This window comes from Poeciliopsis prolifica, unplaced genomic scaffold (genome assembly GCF_027474105.1).
Source record: "Poeciliopsis prolifica strain line A6 unplaced genomic scaffold, Auburn_PproV2 SCAFFOLD137, whole genome shotgun sequence".
In the NCBI taxonomy this organism is placed as follows: Eukaryota; Metazoa; Chordata; class Actinopteri; order Cyprinodontiformes; family Poeciliidae; genus Poeciliopsis; species Poeciliopsis prolifica.
Window position 1 is genome coordinate 68,857 of NW_026562512.1, and position 22,107 is coordinate 90,963.

Here is a 22,107-nt window from a genome sequence, read left to right on the forward strand (position 1 = left end):
CAGACTTACAGATCAGATCCTACAGGAAGTTTGATTTGCTGCACCAGAAGTAAAATGTCTTCAAGTGTTTGGTTTTGATCATTACAACATCTAGAACATTTATATTTTTAAATGTTATAAAAGTTATACAATGCTGAGGATACTTCATTTGTCACTGCATCTTAATAAACTCAAGTTCTCCTACCTGGTTCCACGTTTTTCTGTCTGGGTCTTCCAGGGTTGGAACCGGCCAATCAGAGGAGAAACTCCCAAACAACCCCAGCCAATCAAGAGCCAGCGTTTCCTCTGACCCGTCGGAACCTCAGAGAGCAATTGCTGTTGATGCTGATGTGGAAAAGTCTGCTCACTGAGTCATGCAGCCTGAGTGTGTGTGTGTGTGTGTGTGTGTGTGTGTGTGTGTGTGTGTGTGTGTGTGTGTGTGTGGCTGGGTGTGTGTGTGTGTGTGTGTGTGTGTGTGGTGTGTGTGTGTGTGTGTGTGTGTGGCTGGGTGGGTGGCTGGGTGTGTGTGTGTGTGTGGGTGGGTGTGTGTGTGTGTGTCTGTGAGTGTGTGTGTGTGAGTCAGCTGGTCTATAAACACACACCCTGCCCAGTCCTGGACCATAACGGAGCTGCTGCGAGTCTGAAGGTAAGAACTCGTCTCTTCACGTCGTTTCGGGTTTTAAATTTCGGTCTGAAGGAACCAGACTTTCCTTCTGAAGCTCGGCTGCAGAGAGAAACGGCTTTATGAACTTGTTGACTTTTAACTCTGAAAATCTAAGCTTCTGCTGAAAACCTTCAAAATAAGAGCGTGAGCCATGTCTTCTCACCAAGGATCTGAAGCTAAATGAATCCATCTCTCTTATTACCTCATGCATCAGAGGCTGACAGAGAGGAAACTCCTGAAGTGTGCGCCTCCAGCCCGTGAACTCTGACCTCACCATGCGTCCAGATAAAGACAGCAGTTAAAAATGTGGACTGGCTTTAACAGCCTGGTTACTAAGTGATGAAGTTTGTAGTTACCTGGTCAAAGGTAAATGAAGCTTCTAATGCGGACATAATGAGGCTTCAACGCTGCTCAGATCGCCGACGACGCTGCCGTTACGCAACTAGCCGCACATTCCTGCAGCTCTGAGTGCATCTCCTTATCTGCAGACGCACCTTCAGGAAGGCCCAGCCGGTCAATAAATCAAACACACCTCGCTGGTTCAGGGTTCGCTGGCCGGACTCTGGAACCGACTGTTCTCCCGTCTCAGATTAATCTGATTCCTCTGGAAGAGCACAATGAGCCAGACTTCCTCCTCATCATCTCCTCCATCACGAGTTTTCATTTAAACATAACATGGAAAATGTGCAAAATATGACCAGGAAAAGTAAGTACAAACATCTGACCAACTTCAGTGAACCAAAACCACTAGTGATGGATCCGGAAACACTGATGCGCCAAACCCGCAGACCAAACCGGCAGACCAAACCGGCAGACCGAACCCGGCAGACCGAAACCCGCAGACTGAACCCCGCATCGAAACGCGTTGCTTTCAATGAGTCACATGACGATACAGGAAGTGTCTGGAAATGACACTGAGGCGCCAAACTGTTTTATAAGGAAGCAAATCTGTAACAGGATGCATTTGCCAAAAGGATTCTTGATCTTTTACAGCGTCAATATGGAGCCTCAAGGCAAACGAAAGGTTTGGTGGTTTGGGACCATTTTGAAATAAGCTCTTGGTTTTCACTTGGTTGTTTCATCCGGTTCTTTCCCGTTTCTGCAGGATCTATCTGAATCCAAATTCAGCTGAAATTGACTCTTTGTTTATATTCATATCATGTCCTGCAGGTTAAGCTGCATATGTTTGACAGAACTGTTGATTTAATAAATCCACCTCCTCAGTGCTGAGGCATCATAGAGCATCAGGAGGAATCCCAGATACACCTGGATAAACTCAGGTATTCTGCAAATTACTCTGTTGCTTCTTATAAATTATTTCATATAAATGTGTTGTTTACTTAATTTTTTTCTGCAGCTTTTATGACAAGTTGTGTCATAAAAGCGTAACAGACAAATTTCAAAATGTCCTCATTCCAAACATTTTCACTTAAATTTTCACTTTATGATCCATGTTCACATGAACCATAAAGTTATGAAAAATCATAACTGGAGGTGGTTTGAGTTGCTCAAAGCTTTCCAGCAAATCCAACTTCAGAAACTATTCCTGCTGATTTTTATGACTGGAATGTCAGAATTTCCCAGTTTCCCAGCTAAAGCTGGAAAACATCTAAAGGTCGGGGAAATATCAACGGAACATCAAGTGGCTACGGTGGAGACCGGTCCGAGGTCCAAAACACAGAACCAGAGAAAATCTGGTGGAAGGAAAATAAATGAAGATCAGAAAGTAGAAAACTGAACATGAAATGAACTTTCTGACAGAAAACAGGCAGACAACAAGAAGTATGAGGCTTACCAAAATAAAACAGGAAACTAAAAGCTATGACTCAAAGTTTGAGACTTTGCAAAAAAAGTCCAACATGTGAGGACACAGCGTCCCCCAGGAAGGACTCCGTCTCTGGGTCAGGACGCGAGTCCAGAGCCGCTGGGTTCTGCCGACACGAAGTTCTTCTGCTAATGAGTACCTGTTGTGTCCTGCAGGTGGATCCATCATGGCACTGGTGTCGGAGTTCCTGGGTCAGCTGACCTTGTCTTATGGGGGGGTGAGTCTCATGGTCCAGCAGGGGGCGTCCTACTCCATCACTCTGCAATTATTAATCATTGGTGACCATTTCTGTTTATCAGACACCTTAACAACGAATGATAATGAATTCTGATTTTATCATTGATAAAAACTGAAACTTAAATAAAATGTGAACGAGACAGGGAGTTTAAAATGGTCTCTAACAAAAACAAACATTAATGCAAAATCAGAAAGGAAAAACTAAACAGATCCAATAAACACAAGCATAACTGATGCTCCACTTGCTGACAAAGACATCAATATTCATTGTTATCTCAAAAAACTAAAACTCCAGACGAATTTGAGTAACTTCCAGTCTGGAATAAAACACAAGCATCATCTGTTTGATAACCATAACTGGTTCTGACCAGTTATGGTTATCACTGGTAATACAACCATATTGCCAGTTTTGCAGACTAAGAAATAAAATTTAAAAGAACGTGAATAAATTTCTTTCTTGTACAAAACCATGGAGCATAAATAAAAATATAGTTAGAAAACTGTTCAGCAAACCCACCAAACAAATGACTTGAAAGAGCAAAAAGAGGATTCAGTCTTGAACATCCAGTAACTAAATGAGACAAAGTTTCATCCTGAGAACAATAACAACAGGAAACACTAAAGCCAGGATGAAGGTGTGCCTTCACATTAGCTCCAGTTTTCCCAGAACCTTTGGGAACATTAGCTCCAGTTTTCCCAGAACCTTTGGGAACATTAGCTCCAGTTTTCCCAGAACCTTTGGGAACATTAGCTCCAGTTTTCCCAGTCTCCTCCCATACAGGGTGTTCATTCAGATCACGCTTCGCTCCCGCCATCAGAGCTGTCGCCGATGGAGGAGAGACCCCGCCCTCCAACCGTCGGCGACCCCTCTGCACTTTGACTCACCTCCACCTGCGTTTCTGGATTTTTGAGCCGTCGAGAATCCCATTAATGTCCAACATCCCCACACTAAAAACGTTTTATGTTCCCAGCGTGAGCCATGTGAGGTCCTCTGAGAGAAAGAGAGAGAGGTTTGGGTTGGTCAGTGAACAGGTTGTGGTCAGGTCAGAGGCATGGAGGTGGAAGCATTATGCTCAGGGCTGAAAGTCTGTCTATGGGAAGGGCCATGGCTTCACATCTGAGGGGGCGTGACCCACCTGTACAGGTACATCCAGTCAGAGCAGCGTTTTCTACTAAATCAGACAGGAAAGACAGAAGACCTGCAGAAAGCACAGGTACCGGTCCGGTCCGGTCCGACTCCTCTGAATGCAGCAGCTGCTGCCTATTACAGTCCAGCTGAGACTCGGTTCTGACCCGTTTTAACTCAGGAAGTGTCTGCAGCTGGTTCCATCCCACCGGGTGGTTCTGAAGGTTTCCAGACCTACTCCAGAACCCGATTCAGGTTCTGAAGGTTCTGATTCCTCTGTCTGCAGGAGGAAGAGCCCAAATTCCCCACCGTGGTTCCGGTCCGAGACTTTGACCCGGACCGGGACGCTGCCCGGATAGAGACGGCCATCAAGACCAAAGGTGAGAGTTCAGATCCCGACGAACCCAGGAGCCAGGCAGCAGGAGCCAGTCTGACCTCTGACCTTTCCTCCCAGGCGTGGATGAACAGACCATCATCGACATCCTGACCCGGCGGAGCGCCGAGCAGCGCCGAGAGATCGCCTTCGAGTATGAGCGCATCGCCAAGAAGGTCAGAACCCGGTTCCTCCGGTCCAGTTCTGTAGAACAGAACCATGGTGGCTGTGGACCGAGCCTCGGAGGAAACGGCCTTTAATGATCCACGTCAGATAGATGTTACAGCTTGATTTCATTGGTTTTATTCGCTCTGTGAGAAACTCAAAGCATGGCGGAAAATAAATGGTGGAAACATTTCTGAGACGGAACCATGGAGCCGGAAAGCGAAGAGTGTTAAATTTAAGACTTTAAAAGAGAAATGGAGCCATTACTGTAGGATTAACATCCAGCCGAAAATGATCATCAACGGAATAAAGATGAAACGTCGTGCTGTCAGTAAGTCCTCATGTTCAAATTCAATCATCAATTTAGATCAACTAACCGGTAAACATAATATTCTGATAAATAACTAAACCAGCATCCTAACGTCTGTATTTCATAGGAAAACTTGTTCATTTAACTGCGCAGTTCCGTTCAAAAGGGCTACTTCCGGTTAGCATAGCCGCCTCAAATGAGTCAGACATCCTGTAAATAGAAATAAATCCTGTTGGCAACAGATTCAAGCGCTCATATTTTCAAGTCACTCAGACTTCATGTTGTCCAGGAGCAGCTAAATTATAAAGATTCAATTAGACTCCAAATCTGAAAACAGCCTTTAAAGCATGGAGTGACGATAACAGCATCACAAAACTGATTTAAACAGGTAAACTAAGTCAAATATAGCTATAAGTGAACATCATAGCAAGCTTACCGCTCAGTAAAGCCATGGTTCGATGCTTGAAGAGATTTTGAACAGCAATCGGTGCTTATTCAGCAAAGGCCCTGATTGGTCTTTGAGCCGTGACGACCAATCAGGGAAGGACTTACTGATCATGTGAAGTTGCTCATGTCTCCCCCTGGTGGTTGCGGAAGGAACTGAAAATGTCAGCATGAACGTGTCTCGTGTGCAGGACCTGAGTGTGGCCCTGAAGGGGGCGCTGTCCGGCGCTCTGGAGGCTCTGCTGCTGGGTCTGATGAAGACCACCGCCCAGTATGACGCCTCGGAGCTCAAAGCCTCCATGAAGGTCAGAGCTGACTGCCAGCAGCGGCAGCGCCGCCTGCTGGTCACTGCAGGAAGCTCAGCCTGGTGCAGAAGGCTCTCCAGCCTGACCCGGTTCTGTTGGTTCTGGTTGTGTGCAGGGCCTGGGGACCGACGAGGAGACGCTGATCGAACTGGTCTGCTCCAGGAACAACGGAGAGCTGGCGGAGATCAAGAAGGCTTACAGAGAGTGAGTGACAGAGCCGGACATGAAGAAGGTTCCTGGACTGCCAGAACCTTCTGGACCAGGTTCTGATCGGTTTTGCCGTTCAGTCCTCTTTATTTGGTCTCTGCAGTGTTTAAGAAGGAGCTGGAGAAGGACATCTCAGGAGACACATCGGGAAATTTTGCCAAGCTGTTACTGGCTTTGGTCCAGGTACCACAGAACCAGAACCGGGTCTCTGCAGACCTGACTGGACCAAAATGCACTGGACTGGACCAGACTGAGTAGAATACTCTGATCTTTTTCAAGTCAGCTGGAAGACCAGACTGTTGGTTCTGATCCGGTTACTGTAAACCAGCAGAACCTGTACCAAGTACTGAGATTAGTTACCATGACAACGCAGGTGATACACACCCCGGTGTCATGGCGATGTCACCGGGTGTCATGGCGATGTCACCGGGTGTCATGGCGATGTCACCCGGTGTCATGGCGATGTCACCCTGGTGTCATGGCGATGTCTGGGTTCAGACAGTTTTGCCAGTTATGCTTCAATAATTGGCAAAACTTTCTCCATCTGAACAGAAACTGAGAGGATCCTGACCTCAGCTTTAGAGGTCAGGATGACCTTTGACCCGAACCTTCAGAGCGGTATAAAATTCCACAGTGGGCCTTCTGGCAGCTGCAGAACATTTCCAGGGCCAGAGACTAAAGTCTCAGATCAGAGAAACTCATCCAGGCTTTGACTCCTGCAGCAGGTCGGACTGACAAACCGACGGTCCAGAGCTGCTGCAGTTCTGACCAGAACCAGGAGGACAGAGAACTTTGACCTTTCTTCTGGCTGAAATGTCCCCAGAACGAGTGAATCTCTGAATGTTTCCTCCAGACCAAAAGAGACGAGCCGAGCAACGTGGTGGACTACCAGAAGATTGACGACGACGCCAGAGTGAGTACGCTTCGGAACCGCCGGGCTCCTCTGCGGGTCAGAACTTGTTAGTTCTGGTGCCCGACTACCCATGTTGTCTTTTTATTCTTCTCTCCAAGTCCGACTCGTTTGGACTCTGGGTCCGGCTCATTCCGGACTTTTGTTCTGACTCGAGCTCCAAGTCATTATCATAATTTCTGTTGTTCATTTAAAAAGCGACTCAGCTCATATTGTTTAGGTTCTGACGGGCCGGGCTTGGTGTTCTGACCCGGTTTTCCTGCGGTTCTGTGCTCAGGCTCTGTACGAGGCCGGGGTGAAGAGGAAGGGGACGGACGTGGGCTGCTGGATCTCCATCATGTCCGAGAGGAGCATCCCTCACCTGCAGAAAGGTACCGATGAGTTCACAGTCAGAGTGAAGAGTTCTGGCCCGGTTGGGCCCGCTGCAGGTCCGGGCCGGTCCTGTTGGGTCACCGTGGTAACTGTCCTCCCTCCTGCGTGCCAGTGTTTTGAGCGCTATAAGAGCTACAGTCCGTACGACATGAAGGAGAGCATCAGGAAGGAGGTGAAGGGAGAACTGGAGAAGTCCTTCCTCACTCTGGGTACATTCCATCCTCAGGTCCAATCAGAACCCTCCCGAACCAGAACCCTCCAGAACCAGAACCCTCCAGAACCTCCTAACTGACTCTGCTTTCCTTTCAGTGGAGTGTTTCGAGAACCGGCAGCTGTACTTTGCCAACAAACTCTATGAAGCCATGAAGGTAACCAGAACCACCGGGTGCCTCTGGTTGGTTTCTGGGCCCTGGTTCTGATCCGTGGTGGGGTTTTGACCCGCTGTCTGTCCCTTCAGAGTAAAGGAGCTAAGGAGAAGGTGGTGACCCGGATCCTGGTGTCTCGCTGCGAAGTGGACCTGATGAGGATCAGAACCGAGTTCAAGAGGCAGCACAAGAAGTCTCTGTACCAGACCATCGCTGTGAGTCACTGCAGTGTCCCACGCTGGCCGAGACCCTGAACGCACCACCAGCTTCAGGGTCTGACCCCCAAACCAGCGCCAGGAAAACAGGCTGCATCTGTTTCCACTGTAACGGATATCGGATCTGCATGTCGGACCACAGGAAGCAGTAACTCTGCTCTCTGGTTCAGATCTGTGTCGGTTCTGATCCGTTCAAGCCTCAGGAAAACGGTTCTTCTGTTTTCATCTTTATGAAACCTAAAAATGACTAAATTGATTACGCTTTTTCACTCCCAGAGTTCCCAGTGGCCACAGTGTGATGACTCCCAGCAGATTCAATCCCATGTGGATGAAATCTGGATGCTGGTTCTGATTCTGACTGAGACCCGGTTCTGTTGCAGGAACACACCAAAGGAGACTACCAGAAGGCTCTGCTGAGTCTGTGTGGAGGAGACGACTGAAAGGACCGCGTTTCCCAGCAGGCACCGGGGCGCAGCCGCTCATCTGAACTGTTGACCTTGATTAGGTTTCTGCAATAAAAAAGTGTGAAAAGCTGTTGAGGAGAGTCTGGTTTCTGACCGGCAGGGGGCAGCAGAGGCACAGCAGGCAGGCATACCTGAAACCAACATCTTTGTTTTTATTCTGACATTTTAATGTTTAAATTTAGGATAAACTATAAACGTTGGAACCATCTGATGCAGAAAACAGCAAGTCAGACAAACATTTAACAGTTAGAAATCTTTTTCTCTTCAGTATTAATCTAGAAAACAACAGACTGATTTTCCAAACTCATGTTTTCACCTGATAGTGACGAATATCACAGCTAACTGCTTCTACACTAAGTATTTAGGTTACATATGTGCAACTAGACATATCCAAGTATTTCGATGAAGCTGAATATTTAGCATGCTAAAAGTTTAGCTTGCTAACTAAATGTTTAGTTTATCTCTAAATATGGAGCTTATACTTAATAAATACACCAAATTATTGATGTTAATGTTTGATAAAAACCCAGAATCCTCTCGGAACCGGGAGTCCTGCAGGTGGTGGCAGGAGTTGGATGTGGGCCCGCCCAGACCGCGCCCCCTTCAGGAGGGATAAGGAAACGCACCACCTGATGCAGCGCTTCTGTCTCGCAGCTCAAGCAGCTCCAGACCGGCAGTGACCCGGTCGGTGCCGAGGCGGCCCGCGGTCGGCTCCACGACCAGCAGAAGCAGGAAACTCAACAAATATTTCCCGCTGGAAGCTGCAGCGAGTTGAATCATCTTTCCTGTGAAGTTTGTGCGCAGCGCCGCTTGTGCGCAGCGCCGCTTGTGCAGCTTTGAAGCTGGGATTCACGGCCGCCGACTGAGCCGCCGCGTCTCATGTTCGTTCCGGGAGCATCCGGAGCTTCCGCAGCTGCATCCGGCTTTCATGTGTGTCAGCCTCGGCGGTGACGGAGCGGCTGACAGAGATGGAGGAGTCGCTGCCTGCAGGGCTGAGTGACGGCCGTCTGCGCTAATGCAGCCTGACGGGCTCCTGATGGCGGCGCGTCGCTACAGAACCTAAAAGAGCTGCGGCCTTTGATTCCCGCTCCTCATCCTGACAGCTCCGCTCCGCAGCCTCTTGCCTCTTTTGTGGGAAGTTTTGCAACAATTAGCATAAATGTTTCATGTCCCGCCGCCCCGCGCCGCCCCTCCGCCCCGCGCCGCCCCGCCGCCCCGCGCCGCCCCTCCGCCCCGCGCCGCCCCGCCGCCCCTCCGCCCCGCGCCGCCCGCGCCGCCCCGCGCCGCACACCGGGATTCGGCTTTGGAAAGCGGCGCGGCGCGGCGCAGCCAAACATATGTTCCCTTTGTGGAATCTTTTATTGAACATATTTGGGAGCAAAGAGTGCGGCGTTTGGTTCAGAGACTGTAAATCTCCGCACTTGTTCCCATTATTTATTTCACAGCAACTTATTTACATTTCAGATGGCGCGGTTTCCGCGGCAACGCAGCTCCCTGCTGACGCACCAACTTTCAGTCGAGCAGAAAAGTCAGCAGCAACTTTTCCTTCTGCAGCGCGACGCTTCATCTGTCCGAACCGATTCCGGTTCAAAACCCAAATAACTAACAAACATGGAGACCGACTAACCGCTGCTGTCTGGAACAAAAGCGATTTGTTCATCTGTGATAAAAAAATTAAATAAAATGTTGGAGGAAACAGGAGGAACTGGATCCTGAGAATCAGGTCAGGATTCTGGGCGCCAGAGCAAATATTCATATTAAAACCAATATTTTCCCACCAAGCAAAATATTTAGCTAAATTAATTCATAATTTATTGCCAAGACACTCAGTGAGGCTAAAGATATAATGTGAAATATTTTGTTTACAAACTAAAACTTACTAAACTTAATTTCCAAATAAAATTTTATCTCCAAATAATATTAAGCTTGAAACTGAATATTTAGCTTCAAATGATATAAAATGTTTTATTTGTGAATGAATGAAAAAATGAATCTTTTTCTGGCTGAATAAAACAAATGATTGCCTTTACAAACGGCTCCAACAGAACCCGGTCCGGACCGGAGCAGAACCCGGTCCGGACCGGAGCAGAACCCGGTCCGGACCGGAGCAGAACCCGGTCCGGACCGGAGCAGAACCCGGTCCGGACCGGAGCAGAACCCGGTCCGGACCGGAGGCTCTTGGATCGTTGGTCTCATTAAACATGTTAACACGGCGCCACACCTGCAGGTGCTAAAAGGTGAGCGCAGGCTCCGCCCACCTCCAGGTGCCGCTTCAGCAGAGGAATTTATGATCCGAATCGTTCAGAACGTTCTTCTTACAGCCGGCTCCCCTGGACGGGTCCATCAGAACCAGAATAAACTCTGTTGCCGATGGACCTGGTTCTGGTTCTGGAGGCTCTGCTGGTTCTTGTTTGGATCGGAACTCGTGTTTGTTACGTCACCAGGCTGGAAAAACATCCAAGAACAAACCAGAATTTTCTGACAATTGAATTTATTAAATGATACAAAAATAAAACCAAAATGAGAAAATAAAATAGATCAATGTGAAACCCGAACACACAAACCGAACCGAACGGGGTTCGGGGGGAAAAATCTCCTGTCTGTTGCAATCAGGGCAGGAGGACAGAACCAGAACCAGAACCAGAACCAGAACCCTGCAGCCGCAACACTCTGGATCTCAGAATAATCCGACAGAACCGAATTTCACTTTTCAGCAGGAAATCCAGAACTGCGTGTCAGAACAGAACCGGGTTCGGTCCGTATCCGGTCGGGAAGATCCGGCATGTAGGAACTCTGATGTTTCAGAGGTCTAGAGAGGGAGTTCGGTTCCTGGACGGGAAGGCCCGGTTCGCTCTGCGAGATGCTCTCTTGGTTCTGATCCAGACCGGATCGATCGATTGATTGATTTATTGATTGATTGATCAGATCATATTAAGAGAAACCATCGATCCAGGGCGGCTGCAGGTGGAGGAGCCCAGCTTGTCCTGCTGCAGGAACAGGGAGAGTGACGTCACGGTTCCATAAGAGAAGCGTGACGTCACCGAGCCTCCGCTGGGTGACGTCATGCTAACATGATCATTACAGGATAATAAGGAGCAGGAACAGGTTTTACCTTCGGTTGCTTTGCTAAAGATGGATGTAGATGGAGCAGGGACCAGCTGGGAACGCTGGGAACGTCGGGAACGTCGGGAACGCTGGGAACGTCGGGAACTCCATGAGCTTCAGGAACGTCTCCAGTTTCCTCCTGAAGGTAAAACTGAGCCTTCAGAGTGATGACCTCCATTCATTATGACCCGCTTGAGTTTCATTTAGTGCCAGATCCGACAATTAACGGGAGCAGCTGAGGAGGGGGGAAGGGGCGGGGGGTAGACAGGAGGGGGAGGGGGTAGACGGGGGGGAGCGGGACGCCCAGAGGTCGCCCTCCCTCCACCTTCAGTGATAAATTAACTTCCTTAACCAGCCTTCCTCTCTTCCTCCTGAATGTTTCTGTCATTTCCGGTCTTCCTTCTCTCCTGATGTCTCAAAGTGTCTACGTCCATCAGCGGTTTGTCCAGGTGAGTCTGATGGACGCTGCGCACGCGGAAGCCCTGCGCGTGCGCGGCGTCCTGAGCTAAACACATATTAGCTTTGGGATCCGGACGCGGCGCGTCGGGCCGCCGCATCGCTCATCCTGCGGGGGACAAACACAATTACAGAGAAACTCCTGACCTCTGCATCTCCCTCCATTTAAATGTTTGATGTCTCATTGAATTAGTATCACAGTGTGAAAGACAAAGCTAATGGAAATGAGCCAGAGACAGCGCGCTCTGCTGATTGGGCCGATATAATTAGAATAATATCACGTCCGGCGTTAATAAGAAGGAAAGGAAATAAATAACCGGCCGTCCGTTAATAGCTGAAATGTGCCGAGGCCAGCGCTTCTCCTGTTTGCTCATGGGCCGCTGATGCGTCGCAGCGATCCTCCGCTTCTCCCTCCTGATTATTCATCGTGATAAATACATAAGGACGGACTAAATTATGGCTGTTTTTCAGCCGCCGCGGCTCCCTGAGAATTAGTTCCGCTGATGGATGGGACAAGCCACCGCAGTCTTTGGCTTTTCTCCACAAATATTCATTTTCCCGTTGACAGCCGTGAAGATGTGCTTCTCTTCTTTCACGGCTCTAATTGTTTTTCCTCCGGTGGACATTATTATTTGTCATTTTTAGGAAATTACCAGGAAACGAAGCTGCGGAGAGGGAACTCAGATGATGCAGCTTTAAGAGAATTTAAAGGTCATAAATTCATATTAACTCTATATTTCATCCTCACAAAAGCCTCAATAATTTATTCAAACGCTATTATATGCAGAACAATTAATTGTTATCTGGATTCAGTTTATATCTTTGGTTTATTTAGAACTTTTAAAGGTCCAGCCGTCGGGAATTGCTGCCATCTAGTGGTGGCTGACAAAATGAAACGAGTCAGTTTGTATTGAAGGCGGAAGTGAGAAATCCTTTCATCCATCATCACTGGACATGTAACCATGGAGGCGGTACCAGACCAGCAGTGAGAGAGACAAAACACGTTAAAGTCCAAAAGATCCTGCAGAAGCTTCGTGTCATTGTTACCTATTATAATCAGTTATTATTATTCTTGTTATCATTATTATAACGGGAATAAAAAATATCAAGTTCATTTCTGTAATTAATCTAATTTTAATCTAAAAGTCTAAAGTGTCAGATTTCCGGTGTTAGTTTTATTCCAGAGTTAAACTTAAGCAGCTGTCTGAAACTGACGTCAGACAGAGAGAATCCCTGTGACTGTGACATCACAGGTTTTGCCAAGGAGAGGGCAGCAATATGGCGTCTTGTCTGGAGATGACAAGGGAAGCTCCATGTTAACATTATTATGTTTTTGATTAATTTTTATGGACACATTAATTTTCTGTTTGCGTATCGATTCATGTACATAGTTTGCTTAATGTCAGTTTATTTGTCATACAATGTCTAGTATTTCTGTTAGCAGCTAAAGCTAGCCAAGCAGGTGTAGCAGGAGGTGTTGGGTTCAAAACCAAACATTGAAACTGTCAGAAAAAACCATTTGAGTTAAAATGATTTAGCTGCAGAGTCGTTTTCTGAAGGTTTTGGCTTTAGACGCCATAATGGGCAGAGTGGCTGTGCTGGATCAGTGGCACCAGTTTTGCTCACACTTGTCTTTTAAATATTTATTTATTATCCAGGCCTTCTTCTGTTGGTTTATGTGATTCTACCTTCATCCAAAGGTCACAAGAAAAATCCAAACGGCTCCTGTCAAACTGTGGACCATGTTGTCAGGAATGTGATTATTCTAACGATGCTACTTCCTGTGTAGAAGAACTTTCTCATTGGCTTAGTTTGCTATTTGAATGTAGCTGCGCTGTATGTAGTGAATAATTATTATTTGTCTTCTTAGCATTTTGTCAAAGATGGAAGCCAGAGTTTAAGCCTTGCTCCTGTATGTTGGTGTGAACAAGAGCAGCATGAAGACACTTCACCATCCCTGACCATCCCTGGGTATCCCTGGCCATCCCTGACCATCCCTGGCCGTCCCTGACCATCCCTGACCATCCCTGGCCGTCCCTGGGTATCCCTGACCATCCCTGGCAATCCCTGACCATCCCTGACCATCCCTGGCCATCCCTGACCATCCCTGACCATCCCTGACCATCCCTGACCATCCCTGGCCGTCCCTGGCCATCCCTGGCCATCTCTGACCATCCCTGACCATCCCTGACCATCCCTGGCCGTCCCTGGCCATCCCTGACCATCCCTGACCATCCCTGGCTATCCCTGACTATCCCTGGCAATCCCTGGCCATCCCTGACCATCCCTGGCCATCCCTGACCATCCCTGGCCATCCCTGACCATCCCTGGCCATCCCTGACCATCCCTGGCCGTCCCTGGCCATCCCTGGCAATCCCTGACCATCCCTGACCATCCCTGGCCGTCCCTGGCCATCCCTGACCATCCCTGACCATCCCTGGCTATCCCTGACCATCCCTGGCAATCCCTGACCATCCCTGACCATCCCTGGCCATCCCTGGCCATCCCTGACCATCCCTGGGTATCCCTGGCCATCCCTGACCATCCCTGACCATCCCTGGCCATCCCTGACCATCCCTGGCCATCCTGGGTATCCCTGGCCATCCCTGACCATCCCTGGCCATCCCTGGCCATCCTGGGTATCCCTGACCATCCCTGGCCATCCCTGACCATCCCTGACCATCCCTGGGTATCCCTGGGTATCCCTGGCCATCCCTGACCATCCCTGGCCGTCCCTGACCATCCCTGGCCGTCCCTGACCATCCCTGACCGTCCCTGACCATCCCTGACCATCCCTGGCCGTCCCTGACCATCCCTGGCAGCTTTTTATAATCTTTCACAGCTTCGGTTTCAGTGCAAAGTACTATAAATTCCTTTACAACTTCTGTACATTAATCCAACCTACAGTTTTCAACATTAATGGAATTTTTGCGCGACACTTGAGTGATGATTATTCCTACTTTTATTTTTCCTGGCAGAGTGGACACTCTTCATTATGATTATCATTTAAATGCTTTATGCATCAGTAACAGGATTTGTTTTATGTTCTTCCAATGAAGGATTTGGTTTATTACAGTTTCTATGTCAAGCAATTTTCTGAAATGTGTGGGAAAGAAGTCAGCGGACTGCCATACTGTCTGACCTCTGCTGTGTATTTCTGTCAGTGGAGTTTGATTTTGTTCTTGTTTTGAATAAAAGTAGATTCAAACTGCAACTTGTGTTTTTAGAGATTCATGTGACATCCACTGTTTTTAAAGTGAATTTGTGGATTATTGACTGCTAGTAGGACTTTAAAATTCAGGTTTCTATGTTGTTCTATGTTTAACACTACACTGTGGCACATCAACACATTCAATGTGTTAACTTTTGACACAACACTAGTCATCACTGATGTGTGTTAAATTTCAACTACTGAGTGTTGATTCAACTCTATCACAAATAAGACTTTAAAAGTGTTTTAACGCAATCAAGAGTGGACCAATATGGACATGTCCAATTCTACCGTGTCTTCACAGAATAACAAGAATTTTCAGTTCAAAAACACTTTTTGCTGCTAGATTATGAATTTGACAGACAGACATCAGAGAAGAACAACAAAAACTTTTATGGTTTTTAATATTCAGCCATCAGGTTGGAGCAAAATTCATCTTTACAGTTTATCTGATTTTTCATTTTTTATACATGTGGATGCTAACAATAGCTTCTACCTGTTATCATTCAGATGCTATTTTGGGCTAGCATACCTTCTGCTAGGCTAAATGCTTTTAACCCATCAATTCCATCGTCCAATCAAATCGCTGGAAGCAGAAATGAACTCAGAGCTTCGTCGCTGCTGTTAGCGATGTAGCTGTGCGTCAGGTTTACGGCCATAACAGAAACGCATAAAGACAAAAAAATGTGAAATCATTTAATCAAATTAACGTGTTAAAGTGTCTCTAATGATAAAGTCCATGTGAAGCTGACTCTGCTGAAGGACCTGAACATCCTGCAGTGATTCTACAGAATCAAGTGGAGATCAGTTTCACATCAAATCATTTAAATTTATTCAAACTGAGCGCTCACTTCTATTTCTATTTTCCTCTGAAGGCCAGAGAAAAGTTCAAATTTCCACCTCCATTAAAACCTAAAACGTCATCAAATTTCCCGTGAATATGAAATAAGCAAAAAGCTTGTCGCAGTTCTCCAGAACCATCAGTGCTCTAACCAGGAAAACCAGTTTGTGTCCATCTTGTCAAGGCGTCTTGTGATCTGAGGACAGGATGTCAAACTGAACGGTCCTACCTGCGACACGGACGCTGTCCAGCACTGAGGGGACAAACACTGAAGTTAAATGGACTATTTTAACCGACAGAAATGAACTAAATGAAGGTCTAAATACAATCAGAGCAAACAGGTGAGGCCTGCCGGGTTAACGAGTTCACCAGGTCCAGCACCTGGGCGGTCCCCACAAAGCTGCAAGTTTCCTGCTGAACATGGAGGAGGAGGAGGATGAAGAGCAGAGCTGTTTACCGCCTGAGGAAAGCCTGAAGCATTAAAGCGGAGCTGCTCAGTTCATCTCAGCGAAACAAGGCGGCGAATAAACACGGCGCTCTGAAGCTTCACAGGTGAGCCGCCGCCGCTGCAGGTGAACATGGATTATTATTATTATCATCGTCTGGCAGCGAAACACAAGAGGAGGAAACTGGAGACTGTTTACCACAAACAGCAGAACATTTGTTCTGTCTGGCTTTCATCTGCTGCCGTTCTTTAAATACATTTATAGACTCTAGTTATATTTTAAACTGCTCCTCATTCTGTGTTCATTTATTTTTTTATTTAGCTAAAATCATCTCCTGTTTTCCATTTTCAGCAGACGGCTTCTTCTGCTCCATTTGATTCAAATAAGAAGTGACGGTTTCTGCAGATTTAACATTTAGTTCCTCAGGTGAGGCTGAAGCTGCAGCCTGATTTTGGAGTTGCTCAGAAATTAACAGCAATAATTTATTCCGTCAAGAAAAACTGGCTTCATTTCTCAAGTTACATTTTCTGTTATTCACAATATTACAGATGAAACTGAGCCAAAACAAATATTTAGTTTACAACCTCAAAATGGAGCTTCAAACAAAAAATTCAGTTTTAATCAGTTTGAGACTAAATGTTTGGCTTACTAACTAGATAAGCCAAATATTTAGCCAGCTTACAAATCGCTAAGAAATATTTATCTAGCAAACTAAATGTTTAGTTTCCAAGCAAAGCATTTAGTTTCAAAATATTGAACTCACTGACTACATATCTAGCTTCAAATTAACAATTTCCTTGGAGCTAACTAAATATTTAGTCAGCTCAGAGCGAGCCATTTACTTTCAAACAAAGTAGTTAGCAAACTAAATATTTAGTTTGTAAGTTACATATTCAACTAAGTACATATGAATGTCATTTCAAAAATAAATATTAATTAGCAAGCTAAATATTTGGTTTTATGCTAAAAATTTAGCTTTCTAAATCAAGATCTCACTTCAAACTAAATGTTTCGGTTTGATGAAAAGATAGTTAATCGCATTAATAAAATTATACTTTTTCTAAATAATCTAAAATAATCTGTTCAGTTTTCACTTTGTGACTTCAGCGGGCCGAGTGGGTTCCGCAGTGGCAAGGTCCCTGAACGCACCGTGACCCTGAAGGCACCATGGCCCTGAACGCACCGTGGCCCTGAACGCACCACGGCCCTGAATGCATCGTGGCCCTGGTGCCACCTGAATGTACCGTGGCCCTGAACGCACCGTGGCCCTGAACGCAACGTGGCCCTGAAGGCACCGTGGCCCTGAACGCAACGTGGCCCTGAACGCACCGTGGCCCTGAACGCACCGTGGCCCTGAACGCAACGTGGCCCTGAACGCAACGTGGCCCTGAAGGCACCGTGGCCCTGAACGCAACATGGCCCTGAAGGCACCGCGGCCCTGAATGCACCGGGGCCCTGAAGGCACCGTGGCCCTGAATGCAACGTGGCCCTGAATGCAACGTGGCCCTGAAGGCACCGTGGCCCTGAAGGCACCGCGGCCCTGAATGCACCGGGGCCCTGGTGCCACCTGAACACACCACGGCCCTGAACGCACCGTGGCCCTGAATGCACCATGGCCCTGGTGTCACCTGAAGGCACCGTGGCCCTGAACGCAACGTGACCCTGAAGGCACCATGGCCCTGAACGCACCGTGGCCCTGAACGCAACGTGGCCCTGAAGGCACCGTGGCCCTGAACGCAACGTGGCCCTGAACGCAACGTGGCCCTGAACGCAACATGGCCCTGAAGGCACCGCGGCCCTGAATGCACCGGGCCCTGAAGGCACCGTGGCCCTGAATGCAACGTGGCCCTGAATGCAACGTGGCCCTGAAGGCACCGTGGCCCTGAACGCACCGTGGCCCTGAACGCAACATGGCCCTGAAGGCACCGCGGCCCTGAATGCACCGGGGCCCTGGTGTCACCTGAATGCAACATGGCCCTGAATGCACCGTGGCCCTGAATGCATCGTGGCCCTGGTGCCACCTGAATGTACCGTGGCCCTGAATGCACCGTGGCCCTGAACGCACCGTGGCCCTGGTGCCACCTGAACACACCACGGCCCTGAACGCACCGTGGCTGTCATCAGACCCTCCCACGTGGCCCTGAATGCATCGTGGCCCTGAACGCACCGTGGCCCTGGTGCCACCTGAACACACACACGGCCCTGAACGCACCGTGGCCCTGGTGCCACCTGAACACACCACGGCCCTGAACGCACCGTGGCTGTCATCAGACCCTCCCACGTGGCGCTGCAGGAAAGTGACAGCCTGGCTAATTGGGATTAATCCGGCTGTGGTTCGCGGCATTGACCCAAACTCAGAGGTGGATCTGGCCCGAGGAGAGCATCATTATTCCCAGATCCACCACAGAAGAAGATGAAGCCGCCTCCCTGGGACTCCTGGGTCAGGAACAAAAAGCCAGACGGAGGAAGAATGAGAGATAATCAAAGAAGCAGAAAGAGGAAAGAGAAGCTCAACCAGAATAAGAAGCAGCATCTTCAGTCTGGATCCTGCAGCCATCGCTTTGAATTACTGAACAAATCTTTCTGCTGAGAGTTAAAGGCAGCAGAAAATGAAAAATTCATTTGAGAGAGGAAGAGGAGGAGGATGAAGGCTTCCATCTGGAACAACATTTACAAACCTTCCAGAACCAGAACCTGATCCAAATCCAGATCCTGATCCAGATCCAGATCCAGAACCTGATCCAGGATCAGGATCCTGATCCAGAACCTGATCCTGATTCTGGATCCAAATCCAGATCCTGATCCAGATCCAGAACCTGATCCAGATCCTGATGATCCAACTTTCGGGTCAGAGCTGGTGAAGCACTCCTGGTTCTGAACAGAACCTATGGGTCGGTCTGCCAGCAGAACCATCGCCGGTACCGACCCGGTTCATCAACGTTTGTCTCCCATATCGTCCCGCCCTGCTCCAGGCCAGGAGCGCTTCTTTAAAGCATCATGGCGTCCCAGCAGGGCGGGGTTAATGCCGCCGCAGAGCATCATTAACAGGAAGTTACCATCCGCTCCCCATCACAATCAGAACCGCCACCAGAACCGGCTCCGGCAGAACCAAGCGGGCCAGGATGTGAAGCTCTGCAGGACGCGAGACGAATAAAGAAAAATGAAAACAAGCCAACAGGAAGAAGTTCCAACTTCCTCTTTGAAAACCATCAGGCTGCCATGATTACAGGAAGCAGGAATCAGACACGGAAATGATCTCAAACGCAATTATTCCTCGTTTACAAATTAAAACTAAAGTCATTTAAGTGAGTAGTTTTGCTCATCGGATCATTCAGGGCTCCTTTAACGCCTCCTCTCTCATCAGCAAGACGGAATAACTCAGCAAAACGTCTGGAAAAGTTCCTCTAATTGCTGCAACAGCCATAAATAAATCCCTTGGAAAGGCGGAGACGCCGGGGCGGCTGATCCATGAAGAGTCCGTCTGGATTTAATGAAGAAATTAAGGACAGTTAATGTGGAAAGTAGCAGGTTTTGGTTCATTCAGGGGCCATGAGGGGGCGACGAGCGTCCTGATCAGGAAAAAGGCACATTAGAGAGGAAACGGAGGAGGAAACGGCGGCCAGCATGGTGCCAATTAGCGCGGAGCCGCCAACACTCGGCCTCCCGCCGCCTCTGATTAACGCGCCCGCTCCCCGTCTAAATCATCTCCCGCTACAATACATATCCAAGCATCTGTATGTAAATGTTTAATTAACCCGCAGCTGAATCGCCGCGCCGCTCCAGAGAGGAGCTTATTTATCTGATGATGGCGGCCATAACGGCGGCCGGAATGAGGCCGCAGGACGACGCGGCCGATTCATCAGAGACGGCGGCTCCTTTCCTAAAGAGCTGTTTGCTCTCAGAGGCCATTCCCAACAGAGGAGTTCAAAAGTTCTGCAGCAAACACCGTTTAGAGCCGCAGGAGCCACAACACACACATCCTCATGGAGAACCAGACTGGACCGGTTCCGGTCCGGTCCTGCACGAGAAACTCAGAAAGGTCAACACGGAACCAGCTGACAGCAGGGACCGCTGCTAACTGAAAAGCTAGCTGCGCCAACACTGAACCCCTAATCAGAAACATTAGCTCTGTTAACGCTAAAGCGCTAACACAGCATTTAACAGAAGCTAATGCTAAAGCGCTATAACAACACAGCATTTAACATAAGCTAATGCTAAAGTGCTATAACAACACAGCATTTAACAGAAGCTAACGCTAAAGTGCTATAACAACACAGCATTTAACAGAAGCTAATGCTAAAGCGCCACATTCCACCATATTGATTGAGAACATGAACAGAATCAACAGAGACTCTTAAGAAATGTGTGTATGATAAATTTAGCATGTGTTAAATTATCCCTGGTTGTTTTGTTCAGCCATGTTGGTTTTCTTCTTGTTTGTTTATCGACCACTGGCTCAATAAAGTTTCTTTTAAAAAGAATCTGGGATCATGTGAGGACAGGAAACAGAACTGCTTGCAGTCTTCACTCTTTTCAAAGTTAAAGCATGAAAATAAACGTCTTCTTGAAGAACTCTTGGCCAAAATGCAGAAGCACGAAAGAAAATATTAGCCCTGCTATGAGCAGAGAAACAAAACGACACAAAAACTTCTGAAGGCGCTGAGAGCTACTTCCTGTTTCACCAAATACAAACAAAATGGAGGCGTCACATTTTAGCAGTTGGGGATTTCTCTTTACTCTTTGGTTAAAAAACAGAAGCCATTTTTGCTGCTAGCATGAGGCTAGCACGTTAGCTTTAGGTGTATTTACCCAGAATGCCCTGTGCTGTTGTCCACTTCCTGCTCTTGGAGCGGTCTCCAGTCTGCTTGGTGTTCACTAGTGATGTCACGTGACGTGCCGAGGCTTCGGAGCGCGTGTCGAGTAAAGGAGGGGGCGTTTCCGTAAAGCGCGTGTCGAAGCTTGCTTCATTTAGGGGAGGAGCCGAAAACGATGACGTCCGAAGCCTCGCTGCCCGGCTGGACCACGTGACTGGTTCAGGAAGTGGTTCAGATTTTGGCGCGGGATTTGACAGCTTTATAAAACCCACCATCTGCATTCAAACTGTGGGTTGTTGTAGGCGAGTTGCGGTCAGTTGAGAGAGTGGATAGAGGTTGGATAGCAGAGTTTGGAGAGCGGTTATTTAGTTTGAGACAGTTAGTTTGGTGCTTGGAGAGTTTAGGAGAGAGAGAGATAGGAGATTTAGGAGCGTGAGCGTATCTTTTCAAAGGCTGGAGAAGTAGTGTCAAAAAAGAGGAATCGTTTGAAACCAAAAACTGTGGAGAAATTGTATATACATAATTTATGTAGACAAATGATTTTGTCCTACACCTTTAGTGACGTCATTCCCAAGAGCAATAGCAGACAAAAAAATCAATGCATCACACATGTTAAGATACAGCTGGGTGTGATTCTACACCTGGCCAGTAGGGGGTTTCATGAGCACATGAAGCTTCAAGAAATGAACCCTTTCTCAAACCAGTTGGCTCAAGTCAAGTGGTTCAATGCCTCATGAGGCTTCATCTCACCATCACTAGTGTTCACATTCAAACCGAATCCAGACTGAGGTCTGGAGGACCAGAGGTCAGAGGTCAATTGGCATTCACACCTCTTCTTCTTCTTCTTTTCTATTATGGCTGATCGCAAGCAACTTTAAGGTGCATACCGCCACCTACTGTACACGAGTCTGTAGCAACAGTATTTTACATCAGTCAGATTCTGTTTTTTAATTTTGTATTTTGAAGATAAATAAATAATGCTTTCCTTAATATGCAAATATCCATTATATTTCCATCATTTCCAGTATTCCTTTCAAACTCCATTCTTGATCTGAACATATGATGATATGTTCATCAATACATGTTCTACGTTTTCTGTCTCCCCACATTCTTCACACATATCATTATTTTTCTTCCCTATTAAATATAAAGTACGATTTAAACATGTATGCCCTACTCTTAATCTAATCATTATTATTTCTTCCCTTCTATTTCTCTCCTTAATATTTCTACTTAATATTGACTTCTGTATTTTATATAATTTCCTTCCTTT

At 47.4% G+C, this 22,107-nt stretch overlaps 1 protein-coding gene and 1 long non-coding RNA gene across 2 annotated transcripts; one reads left to right on the forward strand and one right to left on the reverse strand.

The window, feature by feature from the left end:
* Nucleotides 1–566: 566 nt before the first annotated feature.
* Nucleotides 567–8,030, forward strand: LOC129355545 (annexin A2-like). The gene is made up of 12 exons (XM_055025149.1): nucleotides 567–625; nucleotides 2,624–2,685; nucleotides 4,118–4,211; nucleotides 4,286–4,380; nucleotides 5,315–5,428; nucleotides 5,544–5,632; nucleotides 5,716–5,818; nucleotides 6,489–6,548; nucleotides 6,823–7,126; nucleotides 7,227–7,285; nucleotides 7,375–7,497; nucleotides 7,878–8,030. The coding sequence occupies exons 2-12, from the start codon at nucleotides 2,635–2,637 to the stop codon at nucleotides 7,935–7,937; spliced, it is 1,152 nt and encodes a 383-aa protein (XP_054881124.1). The 5' UTR covers nucleotides 567–625; nucleotides 2,624–2,634; the 3' UTR covers nucleotides 7,938–8,030.
* LOC129355546 (uncharacterized) lies at nucleotides 2,236–3,738 on the reverse strand. The gene is made up of 3 exons (XR_008605287.1): nucleotides 3,591–3,738; nucleotides 2,608–2,727; nucleotides 2,236–2,337 (listed from the first exon to the last, which is right to left on the reverse strand). It is a non-coding gene; the product is annotated as an uncharacterized LOC129355546 (long non-coding RNA).
* Nucleotides 8,031–22,107: the final 14,077 nt, after the last annotated feature.